We start from the raw sequence: 19,360 nt of genomic DNA on the forward strand, positions 1-19,360 counted from the left end.
ACTTGTTGACCTGTTTTGACCTATTTGTTGAACACTTTTTTCATTTGAATGAAATTACTCAGCAATTTTTTTTCTATTTTCATTTTACCTGTTCATATGACTGTCGCAATGTACAAGTCGCAGTTGTGAAGATATTGCAATAACATTTGGTACATAAATTTTTTCGGTCCGAGGACGAAACCTATTGAAAATGACTGAAATTGGTCCATTATTTCATCTAGCACCCATACAAATGTTCTCCCGAAATTATACTTTATATATCGTAAATGGTTAATTTATATAGGTCTCTACACAAATTTTGCTCCAAATAAGTTTTATATAAACTGAATTAATGTCACCTAATTTTATGATGATCAGTCCATGATTAGTCATAGCTCCCATATAAGGCCCGCTTCCAAAAATCACTTTAACGAGCATAAATCTCTTAAAAATGTGTAGTATAAACACAAAATTCAACAGAAATAACTACCATTTAGACATAAATCACACGTCCTAATTTCATGGCGATCGGTAAATAATTAGTCATAGCTCCCATATAATGCCCTCTTCCGAAAATCATTCACGAAAATAAATTATAGTATAGAGTATTATATGGTCGAGCTTGGCCGAACATACTTTCTTACTTGTTTTTATCTGCTTACAACTTTTTTATAAGTAAAGCTGATGCAAAAAATAAAAAAATCCGCATTTTCACACTAAATGCTATAAAAAATTTAAAGTTCAAAGCAACACAATAAAACTTAATTCAATATTTTTAAAGAATTTTGTGAAAACATTGCATTTTGTAGTTTCAATCTAAATCCACAACTATAAATAAGCATCATCATCAATTGTAGTTAATCTATTTTTTATCTTTTATTAAAGTATCAATGGATAAACAGCCGCAGCAGCAACCAAACGAATTTACTTCACACAAAATGATGAACCCTTACGCCACAACGAATAAAACCAACAGCAGGAGCGGTACTTCCAGCACCACCAGCCATATGGATAGCAACGAGCACAATAATAATATCGTAGACATAAATTACAAATCATTGAACAGCCACCACAATAGACTACATGCGATCAAAGATGCATCGACGCTTCACCAACACACCGACAAGTCGGACGGGGAGGGGTCGTCACATGAAGAAAGTTTTCCAAAAGTTCCTCAGCCATATTTTGATTTGACAATGCCGCGTAATATTACAGCACGCGCTGGACAAATAGCAAACATAAATTGTCGTGTGGAAAACTTGGGCGATAAATCAGTAAGTCATGTTGACAATTGAGACAGAGAAAATTTTTTTCTATTTTTTTAAGAAAAAAAGACACATCAAACAAACTTGGTTTTAGATTTTTTGTTTTGTTTCTTTTTTTAATTAAAACATTATTAAAAAGTACCAAGCCGTAGATAAATCTTTCTTTAACCTTTTAGCAGTCTTTGATTTCTTTTTTAATCTTTCTATTATGGTATTTTTGTTCTTTTTCGTTTTTGCACGCAATCTCTTATTTCAACAACACAATTTATGGAAGCAGGTATCCTGGATACGCAAAAGAGATTTACACATTTTGACAGCCGGTTTATTGACATACACCTCTGATGATAGATTTAAGGTATTTATGATAACAAAAAAAAAGCAAAACGAAGAGAAAAACTTTTTTGCTGTTTTTAATTTCAAAATTGCAGAGGAAAAAATTACAGTGTTAAATTGTTTTAATCATATTAGGGTGGCTGTTATTTAATTAAAATTGAAATGCTGTAGCGAAAACAAGTCTCTAACATTATTAAATCCTTAAGTTTTATTTTGAACAAGAATTAATGGCAGGATGCTTATATGTTGCTTAGATAGCAATTTGTTTGTTGTTAATGGATTCTCAGATACATTGGGATTGATCCAATGTATGATACTAAATCATATATTGTGTTAATTTCACCTCAACTCAATGCGATACACAACAATTAACCCTTATATCACCCTCAAAAAAAACTTACATTGTTTACCCTTGTGTGTTGTTTTCCACACACACAGTATATCTATGAATTTATTACTAGCAACATAATGTTTGTTAGTGAAAATCATGCTTTATAATAATAACATATTTGTCTTTATGTTTTTGTATCTGTTTTCCGTCAAAATAGTTTATCTGCAACAATTTTAAACAGATATGTTATGAGTGCTCTTATATAATATTATTTTTCGCCAGAAAAACATTTCTGCCGACAAAAAATGTTGTACCTAGCGCAAAATATATATAATTTGCCTATGTGTGGAAAACCACACAAGAGGTCAAGCAACGTTACATTTTAAATATATCTGTGCTAAATTGATGTGGCAGGAAAAATCTAGAAATTTCATAAACATCTCTTGTATAAAAAATAATCGCTTTGTGTGGTTATCCACACAAGGGTGATATAAGGGTTAATCTTTCAGTTTTACCATTATTTCTTAAATTAAAATTATTTTATAAATCTCTACCAGCCTAATGTGTACCTGCTGTATCTTTGTTTTAAGGTCACACGCACACTGGATAGGAAACAATGGTCATTGCATATAAAATATGCACAGCCTCGTGATAGTGGCATTTATGAGTGTCAAGTTAATACGGAACCAAAGATGTCAATGGCTTTCCGTTTAAATGTTATTGGTAAGTTGCAATTGTATTCCAATTTTGTTGCTATTTTTTTTGTTATTGTAATTTTAAAATTCAAAATCCTCAGTCTTTTTTTCGATTTTGTTGACAACGTTAAAAAAGAAAATAACGTTTTCATGGATTGTATTAATTGTTTTTTTTTGGTTCTTATATCTCTCCCGTTCGCTGTTGCTCGGCTGCTCTTCCTGTATTTATTACGCTGTTAAAGTGATACCACCAGATGCCAAAGCATCAATTTCCGGTCCAGCGGATTTGTATGTGAAAATCGGCAGTGCCATTACGTTAACATGCCATATAAAGCAACCTTCCTCAGCCCATGATATTGGACCAATACATTGGTATCGTGGACCATACATACTGACACCATTCGTGGTACATCCCAATGAGGCAGCCATCGATATGCAGCGCATTTCAATGGAATCGAAATTGGGAGATAAATTGCAAAGCAGGTTGGTTTTGTCACAAAAAAAGAAAAAAAAAACATCAAAAACATGACATTCACATTAACGGTGTACAACTATAAGGACACGCATACATTTACTATGTATGTATTTAGCAGAGCTGTAAATAAATGATTAGCATTTGATTTTTCATTGTACCATGAATTAAAACAATTTAAATTCATTAATTTTGACGAAAATATTAATTGAATTAAAATTTTAATGAATTAAATTTTGAATGAATTCTTCATAGCACTCTTACTTGTTTTAGTTAAAATAAAGATGAAAAAATACAGTCTTCTTTTTTTGCGAATACTCTTGGAAGAATTAAAAAGTTGTTCAATATTATTTTTAAATCAATTGAGTAGCTAGATTATAAAAGAGCGATTGAGATACATTTTATTTTTTTTTGTCATTTCATTTAAACTGTAAATGAAAGCAAAAAACTGTAAATGAAAGTAAAGCCCTCAAGAAATTTTAATTCATGATTTATTCATTAAAATGTATGGTCAAATGTAATGCAAATTAAAAAAATCATTCAAAGTTTCTTTAAAAAATTAATTATTAACTACTTTACTGCTCTGGTATGTAGAAAATGTATTTGTGTGTTTGCCTATAAACCAGGATTAACAGTAGGATGTTGAAGTTTTATGACGGAAATTCCTTTTTTTTTTGGATGAATTTTATGCTTTTTTGTGAAATGGGAATGTATAAAAATTAATGCGATTTTGATCAAAGTAAATTTAATTTTATTTAATTTAATTTGATTTAAATTACTAAATATTGTTTTAAACTCTGAAAATAGTTACCAGTTTCAAAATTTTTTAAAGGTCTCATAAAACTAATATGAATCCAATTTTTTTGACCATTTGATTGTTCAATTTACTTTAATTTCACATTTTACCTAATTTGGTTGCACAATGTAATAGATGAGATTCTTATTAGAGTGTCGCTTAGGGTTAATTTCCATTTTTGGACTGTTATTGTAAATACTAAGCTTCATGTTATATTTTCGTTAAGTTTCATCAAAATCGGCCAAAAAATATATAACATTTCGCTATGTTTACATTAGAAATTCCAAATATTGAATTTGACATTTTACATTCACGATTTATAGGTTAACGTTTTCCAATTTTAGGAAAACTTTTAGACTATATTTAAAATTACCTGGACTAAAATATTCTGAACAGATTTTACTTAAAATTAATAACAGTAAGGAAATTGGGCTCATTCGACAAAATATGGCCAAAAAATTAGTTTTTCTCGAAAATCGCAAAATTTATATCGCAGGTACGTAAAAATTATAGAATTTTTAAAAATTTGAAATTTTAGTTTTGGAACTCCGCACAGTGGTATGAGAAAAAAAAAGAAGGAAATAAATCTGTAGCTTCTAAACCCTTAGTCCGATTTGAATGAAATTGCACGTGCACAAAGGCGAAGTGTTGTCGAGTTTAAGTTTTGAATCTGGACCTCATGATCCCACCAGGACCTGGGCCAGGGGTCCCCAAATTAGGACACCTCGGGTATGGTCAATTTTAAAAATTTATTTCTTCTTTTGTGTTCCGATTTCAAAAAAATTACATATATAGAATCTTCTCATCGAGCTTCTCATCGTAGCTATCAATTATCTCTTATAGCTTAGGAGATAGTCGCATTTGAAAATTAAATTTTCAACATTTTTACCCACCCTACTCCAGTTTTTTGATCACCGCGGTTCCAAATATTTCCCGATTTTCTCCATTTTTCTTTCATAGGATTAAAAGCAGATGTATATATCAAATAAAGAAAGAAAGTTACATGCATTTGAATTTAAAAAAAATAAAAAAGGCGATTTTTCGGTATTTTTTTGGGAAATAAGTACTTTTTTTCTTTTTAAGTTATCTAAAAAATTCTAAAAGGACGTATAATGAATCTGTACTTTTTGAAAAGCTAACTTTACATCAAATATTTGAAATGAAAAAAAAATATAATTTTTGATACCAGGTCCATTAAAAAACGCCTATTTTTTATGTAAAATTCAACTTTAGGGCAAAAATTCTCAAATTGCATAGTGGATGTCAAAATATAGTAACCTATTTTATATGGGCCAATATGTTCTTAATTATTTTGTAAAGGGTTTCGATAACCCCGCCCTTAGTATGGATATTATAGCCTAAAAACTAAAAAAGTACATTTTTGGGATTTTTGAACACTTTTTTGGGAATTGCGGGATTCCGGATTAACAATTTCCAAATTTGTTTTTATTTTTCCATAATTTTTTACAATGGTTTTAAAAAAAAAACTAACTACTGTTCCTTAAGGAAATATTAAAAAAATTATGAAAAACTTTTTAGAAAATCTTGAAAAATTAAAAAAAAAACTAAAATAGTATTTTTCTACATAAATTTCTAAAGTAATACATTCATATGTTGCATACGTTAATAGTACATTGCCAAAATTCTATATTTCCAAAATTCAATGTGCCCATAGAGGTTGATTTTTTTATTATTATATTTTTTTTTTTTTTTACTTTAGCTTTAAGTTTAGTTTTAAGTACACCATTAATTAAATTTTCAATTTATGTTGTGCCGGGAGCAAGCACCACACTCTATTATAAAAAAAATTTTTCTTAACCGGACAAGTTTTTTGCTGTGAAACAATATATTGTATTAAAACAACACATTATAATTTTAAGTTTTCTTATATTCAGATCCATTATACCTATAATATGTATGAATATTTAAAAGTCTTAAATAAACTTAACTTAACTTGTATAATTACTTAAATACACTACTTATTAGCACTACTTAATTTTTAGATTTCCATAAGAAATAATTTTAATTTATTAATTAGCGAAATTAACTGTTTTTTTCTATCCTGAAAGCTTGTGTTTTCTAAGATAGAGGATAGAGGACATAAAAACAATCAGGTGACGACTGGCTTTTCGGAGATAGGGACTGGTTCTAGTTCTAACAGTTTATTATCATTGGTAGGCTTTCATATGGTTCAGGTTACGAAGATTTTTTTCAATTTACAGGTACACAAACCGAATATAAAGAATAGACAGTAATAGTATGTAAAAATACAAATATTTCAATCAGTTATTTGATGTTGCAACATCATGTTGTTGCGAATATCTATCTTTCTATATATATAAAAATGAAATGGTCCATTTTATGTAATGGCATCACGTTAGAACGGCTGGAGCGATTTGGCTGATTTCTTTTGTATTCTATTTGAATGGTTTGTAAAGAAAAAAAATCAAAAATTCTGTGTAAAACTCGGATTTTTTTTTAGTCCAGTCAACTGTGATAAAAAAGCTCCCTAAAGTATGCAGTACAAATTTAGATAAGAACAGGCATGTGGGTTGGAGAAACTTAAAGAACTAACATTAGTAAATGCTACCGGGATAGTTTTATTATATTTCTACATTTTTCATTTGCGACCCCACAAAGTATATACATATAATCCCGATCGATATTGCCATGTCCGTCTATCCGTCTGTATGTTGAAATCAACTTTCCGTAGCCCCCAAATAACTTACATAGATGATTTTTCCCCTATTTTTTATCTATATCTAGATTACTAAGTCATTCATATAGACAATATGGATATCTAATGATAGATATTTCAAAGTCCATTGCAACGATGTATATAAGTTGGACCTACAATGGGTCAAAATATGGAAACATATTTTTTAACCCGAATTTTTTTTTCATTGAAATTTGTTCTCGTCATAAATTCTTTTTACAAAAAAAAAAATTTGTAAACTAATTTTGAAAAAAAAAAATTTAATTTTGTTTATTGTAAAGAGTTGTTATACAAAAAGCTACTATTAAAAAAATGCTATTTTTCAAAAAGACAAATATTTGATTTTCGCCATACTTTACAGAATAATTTTTATCAGGATTGTCGCATAATCAACATGTTTATGACTGCTCAAACAGTATTTCGGGGGAACATTTAGATGATGGCTAAGTAGATCGATATTGCCCGTTTTCAACAAACCTTATCAGCAGAAAGAATTTGTTGAAAATTTCATCCAGCTAGCTCCTTTCGTTTGGTCTCTATAGTGTTTTCACAAGACAGACAGACGGACATACATAGCTAGGTCGTCTTAGAATATTTTGAGGACCCAGGATATATATAAAGTTTTTAGTTCTACGACCAAGTTTTCGATATGCTACAAACGGAATGACAAAATCAATACAACCCCATATTTTTTGAGGGTGGGTATAAAAAGTTAAAAGTAGTTTTTTTAAAAAAAGCTAATATCTAATAAATATTATTACTATTTAAATAAATCATCAATCATTACAAACAAATCTTTACATCAAAAAAATAATTTTTAATAAAAATCGCTCATTTCTTTTTTAAAAAAAATTAGATTTTAATAAAAAAGTTTTTAATAATTAAAATGTATTTCTATCTCTCTCCTCTGTCTCTTTTACTTTTCTTTAATAACAAACAGACTGCGCATATCAAATGCCCAACTGGCCGATTCGGGGAATTACACCTGCATGCCAACCACTGCCGAAGCAGCCAGTGTAGTGGTCAATGTTTTAAATGGTAAATGAATTAATGCTTTATTTAAAATATTTAAACAAAAAAATAATACAATAAAGTAATAAAAACATAACAAAAATGCAATTTCAATAAAACCATATTAATATAAATAAATATGTATTTAAATGTTGCATAATCATATAAAATCAGCTTATAAAAGCTGTTATAGTTGAACAAATTTATTAATATTTTAATTAAAATTTACCTACATATGCATATGCATTAATTAATCCCACAACAAATACAATTGATTTTAAACAAAAACAAAAACACTTTAATATAAGTAATTTTTTTTTACCTTTATATCTTTTATTTGAAAATTTATTAAATGTTCATCAACATATTGATTATAAATAATGCCTGCTGCCTGGTAACTGTCCTATGCTGGATTTGTGTCAATATTTTCCATGATCCTGGTATTGATTGTGTTAATTAGATGAAAGTCCAGCTGCCATGCAAAAGAGTGCAGCCACAGGATTATTAAAAAAACAAAACAAATATTTGAATACAACAATAACAACAACAACAGAATTAATAATTTTAGCATTAATATGCATATTACTACAGACAAATCTACAATTATGGCAAATTAAAAGTTATTATCGTCAGCAGCAGCAGCAACAGCAACATCATCATCATCGTTATCATCATCATTGTCAGCAACAACATTTGCAGCCAACTGCAGCAGCCACAACTAAATCATCATTATCTTCCACATTATGTGGCACGTTATCATCATGATAGTATTAAATTGAAATTGTTAAATTATTTAGTTTTTATTTAATTTAGTTTTTAAGTTTTAAGAATTTAAACTAGTAAATTATTGTACAAATAGTAGTTGGGTCTTTTTCTATGAAATTATTTATAAACACACACACAGCAAAACAAATATTATTACGAAATACTTACATATGTATGTTTTTATTAAGAATTCATCATAAACAGAACTTTTTAGAATTAATATTTAGATTAATAAGCTTAATTGCTACATAAAACAACATACTTTTAAAAATTAATTGAAATTCAAATTTTAATAAAATCAAATTTAATATTAAGGGCAGGACAGACATCACAAGGACATTCATACATTTTGATTTATTTAATATTTTCAAATTCATTTTTAAATTAAATGGTTTTTTTTTTCTTATATTCTTTAGAAAATGAACTGCTTTCACTGAATTTCACATATTGTATAAGTTTTTCAAAAGCAATTTCTATTTAAATGAAATTTTTATAAAATCTTTATTTAACAATTACTTTAAGTTTTGTAAATATGTATTTATTCTATTCACTTCAACTGTATTACAATTTTAAGTTTTTTTTTAAATAAAACTGTAAATAACCATAGCAATATTTATTTATTTCTTATATGATTTATAAGATTTTTATTCCTAATAGCATAAATTTTAAATATAAATAGATTTTTTAACAATTCATAGCAATTCATAAAAAAAAATCTTGAAATTGTAAAACCTGTTAAAGCTTAATTTTCTATTTGAATTATTTGGATAATACAGATTTTCTTTTCACATTTTTTCACTTCACATCAGCTTTAAAAAGTCACAAACACCTAAGAAATATTAAATACTTTGTATATAGAAAATATATCCATTTATAATGTAACATAAAACAAACTGCAACATTAAATATTAAATTATAAAAATGAATTTATTGAGAAAAGAAATCTTTTTTTTCTAACTAAATATTTAAACGAATAGTAGTTTTTTATTTTTTTGTTAAAAAAAACAATAGTTTTTGTTTTCAATAAATATTATATGACATGTTATGGCTGAGAAAATTAGGAAACTGCATTTTTATGAGGAATTATTTAATTTGATGTCTCTGCACAAAGTTTTAGTAAAAGGTTTACAACCCAGCAAAGAAATAAATAGTATATAATTTATTCAAAGTATCTGGCAAAATATGGATGCCGAACCGAAAGAACTGCTCATCTTTTGAGGACAAGAACGAATCAACCTATGATATTGGGTTGATTCGGTTGATACTCTATTCCAAAGTGAAGCTTATTCCAGAGAGATACATAGTAGTCGAACGGGAACGGTCTGAACTATAAAACAGGTGCGGCAAAACTACCCAACCATTTCATTCTAAATAGTTTTTACCAGGTATTGCCGAACGTTGTCATAATTGAATATTATGGTTTCATGTCTGACCGCACATTCTGGGATTCTTTCGGTCAATGCTCGCTACAAACGAATGAGTTGTGTTCGGTACAGGTTTCATGTTCATGATGAAAGGTTCAGCAGCTAGATAGGTCCCGTTTGGTTCCACCAAATACAGAGCATTACCTTAGCGCCATGGATATTTGGTGTCGATTTCTTACGCTTCCGGTTATCGTAATGGATCCATTTCTCATCAACAGTACTCGGTGTAAAAATTATTTTATTTTTTTAGCGTTCAAGCAGTATTCCGGATATGCAAAATCGTCTTTCAAGGTCTCTCGGCTTCAATTCGTAAGGAATCCAATTTCCCTGCTTTTGGATGAATCCTTCTGCTCGCAAACGTTTTGAAATTGTTGCTTGAGTAGCCCCCAATGATTTTTCAAGCTCCTGTTGAGTTTTACAATACTTATTTGGCTGGCCTGGGCGATCTTTGCTTTCAGCGTCAAGCGTTTTTGCGTTGCTGATCGTGAAGATGATTTTTGTTTTGATTTTATTTTGTGCTTTATGACAAGAGCTATAAATTTGCCTCAGAGAGTAATTCAGAAATCCGAACTGTTTGCAAGATATGAGCCTGAGAAAATGATCACTTTTTTGCAAAAATTACACCGAGGCCCCAAATCTTGGGGGCCCATAATAAATATATGGTATATGGATATATTTCCGTGATTCAAAAAATTACACACAATGTAACAAAACACATTTAAAATTTACACTCAAAGAACACAGAAAATTTTCTGAATAATTTTGAATAAATTCGAAAAGAGTCCATCGATTACATTTGGCTTTTCTATAAATTAATAAATCCGAACAATTCTTGCCGTTTTCGATTTTTCATGATTTTTTTTTTAAAACAAAAAAAAATTGTTTCAATTTGTTATTATAACTCCGAAACTACTGTGACAATTGAAACGCAATATACATATAGACGGATTAAAGGTTATGTAAATCTCAAAGTTTATTATAATAAGATCGGACTAACTCTTAAGTTATCATTGATAATGTGGAGAAATGTTTAACAATATTTATAATTTTACTTAAAATTTTTTTTTTTAAAATCTATCCATAGAACTGAAAAATTTTACCATTTTTGTACTTTCGTCGCTATGATGCATCAAATCTATATAATCACCCCTATCGTGAAAAACATGTGAAATTTATGTTCCCATGAAATATCCATTTCCCTCGAAGGGAAAATTGTTATCGTGATATTCCCCTAAACTTTTCATTCACAATAGTTGATTTTGTTCGTAGCAGCTGTTTATTGTTTACAAAATTTCATCTAAAAATTTCATAACATGGGAAATTTTTTCACATGAACAAAGTTTATTACAAATTGAATAAAAAACTTGTATATACCCTCGTAGGGTATATAAGTGTACATAATGAGAACAAATTATTAAAACGTTTCTGGAATGGTTTAGTACTCTATATTTGTACTGTAGAAAATAAGTTGTATTCCTTAAATACACATGGTTGGTGTCTGTAATAATACACGCGGTGATCTAATTAACTTGGCAGCACTTCTTGTTATAAAATATCATACAGCATCAAAACATGAGAGTGCGACTTTTTGTATTGAATACATACTAGGGTGATCGATTCTTCGACATTTTTTAGAAATCGGTTTTCGGTTTCTTCCAAAAATTTGCAGTTTAATATAACCCGGTTTCGGTTTTTTAATAATAACCGGATAACCGGTTTTTTTTTGCAAAATATTAAAACGCCGAGAAATAAGAAGAAGAATGTTTTATTTATTCAAATAATGGATATTAAAACAAAAACGGATCATGGAAAAACTTACATAAAACAAACAAGTAAGAGAGCTATATTCGTCTGTGACGAATTTTATATACCCTTCACCAAAATATACTTTAAAATAAAAATTTTAAATATTTTTAGGTAAACAAAATTTAATTTTTTTCCAGTTGTTTTATCGAAATTGTTTTTTAAAATTTTTTTTTTTAAATTTTAAAATTTTTTTTTATTTTTTAAATTGTTTTTTTAATATTTAGTGAAAAAAAATTTTGGTGAAAAAAAAAATTCCGGTTAAAATTTTTTTTTCCGATTATACGTCGTTGCACAGGTCTTTGAAATATCTATCATTAGATATCCGTATTGTCTATATTAATGATTTAGTAATCCAGATATGGCTCAAAAATAGGTCAAAAATCGAGGTTGTCCTGGTTTTTTCCTTATATCTCAGCCATTTGTGGATGTGGATGATGTATCATTCGTGTATGTAAGTTATTTGGGGCTTCAGAAAGTTGATTTCAACACACAGACGGACAGACGGACATGGCTATATCGACTCCGCTATCTATAACGATTCAGAATATATATACTTTGTGGGGTCGCAAATGGAAAATGTAGAAATTACAAACGGAATGACAAACTTATATATACCCTTGCCACTCATGGTGAAGGGTATAAAAAGAGATCTTATAATTATGATAAAGAATATACATACACGTATCTAATAACAAAAATAATCCTTTTTAAAACGCTTAAATACTTTTTAGTTCTAATTTTGATTACTTCTTTTAAACTTCACAAGGTCTTCAGGTCAAATTTGAGTGAGTGGTTGATATTGTTACGAAATTGTACTTGAATTCAAATATAACGATTTTAACGGCTGATTTAAAAGTAGCATAATGCTTTCAAATAACAGTGCTGTAAAACTGTAACATATCTGTGGGCATTATTAAATAAAAGCTTTCAGTTGATTTGATCGTAAGTTGGCAACGCTGTATTCGATTTCGAATATTCAGTTAAAGAACATTGTAGAAAGTACACCACAGATGGCGTATGTATTAGAAACCTCTAGACAGTTAAAGAGCTTTCTAGATGGTAATGCAGTGTTATAAATAGTGGCAGAGGTTGCAGTCGTGAGTGAGTTTATCAGAGACGCTATTTCGAATAAACATCATCTAAGAGCCTTAAAGTGTGTTGTGTTTTTCAAGTAAATTCGTGTACATTATAAATTGTGTCTGTAATTCTGAGTATTTATAAACGTGTAAAAAAAAACATTGAGTGGCTATTTAATTCTGTGGTTGTTGTACATTTTGAATAAATAAAGAGTTGTTACCATTTTCAAATTTTATTTAATTCAAAATGTCAACAACTACGTTAGGTTTTCAGAAAAACAAATTGGCAAAAAAAATTATCTATAAAATTGTTTGTACTTAAAGTCTTTGGTACATATTTGGCCTGGAGCAAAAATCATCAATTTTTGTTACACCAATGTATTTATTTTTGATATTTTATGACTTTTATTGAATTTCAAAAGTCAACAACTTCGTCAGGTTTAAAAAAAAAAACAGTTTTCTATTTGGGTCAAATTTGATCTGAAGATCGAAGATTTGAAGACCTTATGAAAGTGAAAATAATATCTTAGGAATAAAACACAGTTTTTAGTTAACAAAGCATTGATTAAGTTTTCAAGCTTTCCAGATTGCTTCTGACATTTGTCTAAATATAAAAAGTCTTCTAAAATAGTTGGAGTATTTGTTTTAAAAAAGTTTTTTAGATTTTGAATATGTTTTAAAGTTTTTAATACACTAACCCGCAATAACACAAAGACTGGTTATGTATTAACTAATAGTGATACTGACAGTTTTCATACAAACATAATTTTAATCGACAGTATAACTATTAGTTAACGCATAACCAGAGTTCGTGTTAATGGGGGTAAAACTCATAAAAACACACTTTTAGAAAAAACCGGCTATTCGGCTTAACTTCGATATTCGAAAAAAACCGATACCGACTTAACCAAAAAAACCGGTTATAACCGATTATTAAAAACCGGGTCGATCACCCTAATACATACCGAATTTATTGCTAATCAAATGCTTCAGTATAATTAAACGAATTTGTCTGTTGTTGCTAAACATTTTAGTTGGGGTGACAATAATTCGCTTATTATATTGTAACTCTTCATTGTCAACTGATTTTCCCTTGCTATATCTTTAGCTATTTCTAACCCACTGTGTTATATAAGGAATGAACTGACCTATACATATGTCTGCTAATATAAATTAAGATTCTTTGGATTTTAAGTTGCAATATGATGGTTGAATTCTCATACATTTTTCTGTATTTTTTTTCCTTTGATGTCCTTTATCAACTGATCATAATGATGTTGATGACTCTTCTTTTGATAGTTTTTTGTGTGAGGGAGTGTATGTGCATGAGTATGAGTATGAATGGTGGTAGTGTTGTTTTCTACTTCAATTGAGTGGCATGCAATTAATTTTGACTGCACAACATGTTGGTTGTTTAGTTTTTATATGAACGTCCATATGTCTGTTTTGCAGACTCACACACACAAAAATACACACTCAAAAACACACACACAATTACTCACAATACTCATCCTAGTATAAAATTTGTTGATTGTGTGTGCATTTCCGTTCAATTTCAAGTGCAATTTTTCCTTTCCTTTTCAACAGAGCAAAATTAAATACAGTCACATATTGTAGAGAGCAGTTTTCTGAATGTGAACAATTAAATGAAGTAAATAATTAAAAGGATTCTTTTACTTGATTTTTTTTTTTTGTAAATTAAATTTAGTTTTTTTTTGTTTAAATGAAGCTATATACATTGGTTAATAATACAATGGAAACTTTTCCAAATAAAGAAGTAGCCACTTAACTCTTTCAGTCACGCTTTTTTGCGTATAAGTTTAAAATCAAAACAATTGCATTTTTACTTCAATCAAGGTTAGTTTATTATAATAAGTAAGAAAAAATAAATCAAAACATAAAAAACCACCCATTTCAAGGTTGTTTGTGGAGTGAGGTGGTTTGTTTACTAACCACCCAGGCGGTTGGCTTTAAAAATAATAATGATAAAAATTTTCGTTTCGTATAAACTTTTTTTAAATCTAATATTTTTGATTAAATTTTCTGACCAAATAAACGAAATAGCAACAAAGTAAGTAACACTGAATTCGATTAAAAAAAAAGATTTTTACAATATTTTCCAATTAATATATTTATCTAACGAGAGCACCCTGACGGTAAAGTTTTGCAAAAAATCATAAAAGATGATTTAAAAATATATAATTGTTTAGCAAAATGTCAATAGATGCCAATAAACTATGTTTTAAAGACTATAGAAATGGTGGTTAGTAAAGTGACCACTAAACCGCAAAGAGTTCAAATATTTTAATAAAATAATTACAAATCGTCTTAATAAGATTTTATTTATAAATATTTATACATATTTAAAATTTAAAGCTATATACGATAGAGATTCATAAATATAAAAAAATTATAATATGGCGATCATTATCTATGTATTACATACATATTTAGGACTTCTGATCGCTGGGTTCATCCAAATCGATATTGGTCTGTAACATTTTACACGTACAATAAATAGTATATGTATTTAATTACAGGTATTTAAAACTTTCAAATCATACCTCATTTTCATAATATTCATCATAGTCATCTTCGTCTTCGTATTTGTTTGCTTTTCTTTTGTTACGTACTCGTATCACACACCAAATCAACAGCAATGTTATCAAACATGCAATGGCTGAAATACCATAAATATTCGCCTGTATTATATTAAACACTTCTGCTTTATTAACATTTATTGGAGGTTTGGGAACGTCTTGGCCCGTATTACAACCATCCGTTTCGCATGTAGCGCACTTGTATTTGGAATTATCACATTTCCAACTAGGTTGTACACACCTTCTAGTAATGATAGGATCGGTGGCTTTAACATAAAGAAATTTTAAGTAAATTAAAACAATGATATTGTCCAGCTACTAGATCTCGTAAAAAATTATTCATACTTTTTTCGATAAGCAGAGCACATCTTGTTTCATTCGGTTTACATTCCTTCAGTTTCGTATTATTGGAATTTTCAATTCTGAAACAACTAGCCGTGTCAAAATTATTACAATCATGACACTTGAGGGCTAAAGCTAAAATGGAATTAAAGTTACAATTAATATTAGCCAATTTTATGAAATATATATGTAATAGCTTTGTTACCGTTAGCAACTCCTAGAATGAAGATTAATATCTTAAGCATTTTTTTATTCCGCTTAAGCGCCTGCCTCAAATAAAATTACAAATTCAACTGATAGATAGATATGATACTAATAAAATATTTATAAAAACAATCTATTTTATTGAAGACCATTTCAAATAGACTACTTAGTAGTCATAAGAATTGTGTACACCCTACATACTAGACATGTTAGATTATGTGACTATTGTGTTTGTAACACATTTAATAAATCATAATGATTTTTAAATTCCGCCATTAAATGTAGCACGTTCCTAAGAGTTTTTGTTACCCCATTGTTGACTTTGATCATTTTCGCTCTCCGAAATTCGTCACATTTCAATGTCATTGATATGGCGAAAATGGTCGAAAATATGGTTTCATTAATAGAAATAGATAACAGAAATGCCGAAACTTGGATGCTGCACAGTGGTATGAGAAAAAAAAGAGGGAAATAAATCTGTAACTTCTAAACCCTAAGCCCGATTTCACATACGCAAAGGGGAAGTGTTGTCGAGTTTAAGTTTTGAATCTGGATCTGATGAGCCCACCAGGAGCTGGGCCAGAGGTCACCAAAGTAGGGCACCTCGGGTATGGTAAATTTTAAAAATTATCGTATTTCTTCGTTTGTGTTCCGATTTCAAAAAAATTATATATACAGAATCTTCTCATCGAGCACTACATGAAACCTTAATTATCTCTTTTAGGTTAGGAGATATTCGCATTTGAAAATTAAATTTTCAACATTTTTACCCACTCTACTCCAGTTTTTTTTCCAAATATTTCCCGATTTTCTCCATAGGATTAACAACAGATGTATATATCAAAATGATGGTTTCAAAATCATGACTAAGTCCAAAGTTACATGCATTTGAATTTAAAAAAATTAAAAAATGCGATTTTTTGCTATTTTTTGGGAAAAAAGTACTTTTATTCTTTTTAAGTTATCTAAAAAATTTCTGAAAGGATGTATAATGAATTTGTACTTTTTGAAAAGCTAACTTTACATCAAATATTTGAAATGAAAAAAAAATTATGATTTTTGATACCTAGGGGAACAGGTCCATTGTGTAAAATTTCGTTAAAAAATATTCATAAATAATAATTTTATTTCAATTTGAAGAATCTGTATCTATGCAAAAACTCAATAAAAAGCATTTTTTGTCATATTTTTCAAAAAAGTATTCCATGAATTTTTTAATAGTCAAAACATTATTGAAAAGTAGACAAAATCCTCTATCCATTGATATATAACATGTCAACCTTATGTTTTTTACGTGGCTAATTAATTAGGGAAAACTTAACAACTCGCAGAGAATATACCAGGTCCAGATTCAAAACTTAAACTCGACAACACTTCCCCTTTGCGTATGTGAAATTTCATTCAAATCGGGCTAAGGGTTTATAAGTTACAGATTTATTTCCCTCTTTTTTTTTTCTCATACCACTGTGTGCTGCGCAAAAGGATGAGATCTTCGTGTGCTAAAGAGCTGAGGCGCGAAAAATCTCTACACGACCAGCGCCTATGAGCTAAAGTTCTTACGACTCCCTGTGGCGTTAAAAACATTTGATCATTCGTTAAAAGCATAAAGGATAATGCTAAATATAAATTTTTCGTGGGCAAGTTTTATGTTTATAGACAAGAGAGGATTCAAAAGATGTTGATCTTTCCATTTTCCTCTCTATTCTATACATTCAAGACTTGTGCTAGTAAACTTAATGTGTCTGCCAAATATATTCATTCGCACAGTTTAAAGGGTTCTAGCGGATCTCATCATAAATAAGTCTACTGGGCTGGATGGACCATTTTATTGGTGATGGGTATAATGGGAAACTTAAGGACAAAATCACTGTATTGATAAGTTGACCGTAGCCCCTGTATTGAACTACCGAACCAAATCGCTGCGTTTTAACAGTGTACCGAAGTCCCTGTATTGAGCAGTTGACCGAACCTCCTATCTTGATCAGTCGACCCAAGTTCTGCATTGACTGTTGGCCGAAGTAATTTTTATTGAACAGTTGTCTGAAGCCCTGTATTGAACGATCGAACGAAGTCGCTGTATTGAACAGTTGGCCGCTGCCCCTGAATTTAACAATTAAATTTCTTTAATTGTTAAAGACAGGGTCGCTGGATTAAACAGACGGAATCCATTGTTGATTGATAGTTGTCAGAAGTCATTGAATTGAACAGTAGACCAGAGTATGAAAACAAACAAAACATTTCGCAAACGTTTGCAAAATGTACAAAACAAATCAAAATTTTTGTATTGTATTGTACATGAGCAAAAACAAAACAAAAACTTTTCAAGTGACAAAGAGAGAAAACGAAACTCATCTGCATTATAATTTACCTCATCTGCATTATAATTTACCGTTACAATCGTACATTTGAGTACAAAACAGATAGAGAAACGTATTTTTTATTCGTTTTGTTTTTTTTTCTTGTACTGTGTTTTCTATTAAGGAGTGAGATCGAAAAATTCTTAACACACGTTTTTCATTACATTTTTTAACCCAAGTATTATTTGAATTTTTTTTTGATCAAGTTACCTTTGAAAAACATGTCAGTTATTATGTGTAATGTCAATTATATTAATTTTTTTGTTAATCTGATTAAAATGAGTGACCAGAAAAAAGTGCGTACTGAAATTATTAAATATTTTCAACAAAACCCAACTTGGTCTTACAAAAAGTTGGCCAAGCATACAAAGGTCTGCCGTCAAACTGTTTCCAATGTTATTAAACAGTACCGGGAGAACTTGTCAGTTGATAGAAAACCTGGTTCAGGTAGAAGGAATGGTCCACATGATGTTTCTAAAGCCAAAAAAATAGAACGCATTTTCAAAAGAGCTCCCAACACATCCGGTAGGAAAGCAGCCCGGTTAGCTCAGTGCTCGGACTATTTGGTACGAAAAGTTAAAGCTAATGCAGGTTTAAAAACATACAAGGCTCAAAAAGTTCCTGACAGGAACGCTACTAAAAATTTAGAGGCCAAAAACAGAGCACGGAAATTGAAGTCAAGTTTTATAAAAAAATATTCTTGCTGCATAATGGATGACGAAACGTATGTTCTGGCAGATTTTTCGCAACTTCCAGGTCAAAAATTTTATGTTGCTGATGCTCGAGGGAATGTTGAAGAAAAGTTTAGGACCCAAAAGCAGACAAAATTTCCCAGAAAGTTCTTGGTATGGCAAGCAATATGCAGTTGCGGCAAAAGAAGCCACTCATTTGTTACAACGGGCTCTATAAATACCGAAATTTACATCAAGGAATGTTTACAAAAAAGGCTGCTTCCATTCATAAGACTTCAAATTGTGTCCACTTATTTTTGGCCTGACTTGGCATCCTGTCACTATGGCAAACAAGCCCTTGAGTGGTACAAGAACAATAATGTGGTATTTGTACCAAGAGAGGCAAATCCTCCAAACTGCCCGGAGCTAAGGCCAGTGGAGAGATATTGGGCTCTTGTTAAAAGAGAATTGAAGAGTACAAAAAAGGTGTCCAAAAGTGTTGTAGATTTTAAACGGA

The 19,360-nt window shown here is 29.7% G+C and overlaps 2 protein-coding genes across 2 annotated transcripts; one reads left to right on the forward strand and one right to left on the reverse strand.

Moving 5' to 3' along the window:
* Positions 1-976: 976 nt before the first annotated feature.
* LOC135949859 (uncharacterized) lies at positions 977-8,363 on the forward strand. The gene is made up of 6 exons (XM_065499306.1): positions 977-1,253; positions 1,522-1,599; positions 2,499-2,631; positions 2,846-3,086; positions 7,528-7,625; positions 8,059-8,363. The coding sequence occupies exons 1-6, from the start codon at positions 987-989 to the stop codon at positions 8,361-8,363; spliced, it is 1,122 nt and encodes a 373-aa protein (XP_065355378.1). The 5' UTR covers positions 977-986.
* Positions 8,364-14,992: 6,629 nt separating this feature from the next.
* On the reverse strand, positions 14,993-15,922 carry LOC135952318 (uncharacterized). Its single transcript, XM_065502199.1, has 4 exons — positions 15,817-15,922; positions 15,615-15,746; positions 15,234-15,535; positions 14,993-15,161 (listed from the first exon to the last, which is right to left on the reverse strand). Exons 1-4 carry the CDS (start codon positions 15,854-15,856, stop codon positions 15,120-15,122), a joined length of 516 nt encoding a protein of 171 aa, XP_065358271.1. The 5' UTR covers positions 15,857-15,922; the 3' UTR covers positions 14,993-15,119.
* Between the last annotated feature and the right edge of the window lie 3,438 nt (positions 15,923-19,360).

This window comes from Calliphora vicina, chromosome 2 (genome assembly GCF_958450345.1).
Source record: "Calliphora vicina chromosome 2, idCalVici1.1, whole genome shotgun sequence".
In the NCBI taxonomy this organism is placed as follows: domain Eukaryota; kingdom Metazoa; phylum Arthropoda; class Insecta; order Diptera; family Calliphoridae; genus Calliphora; species Calliphora vicina.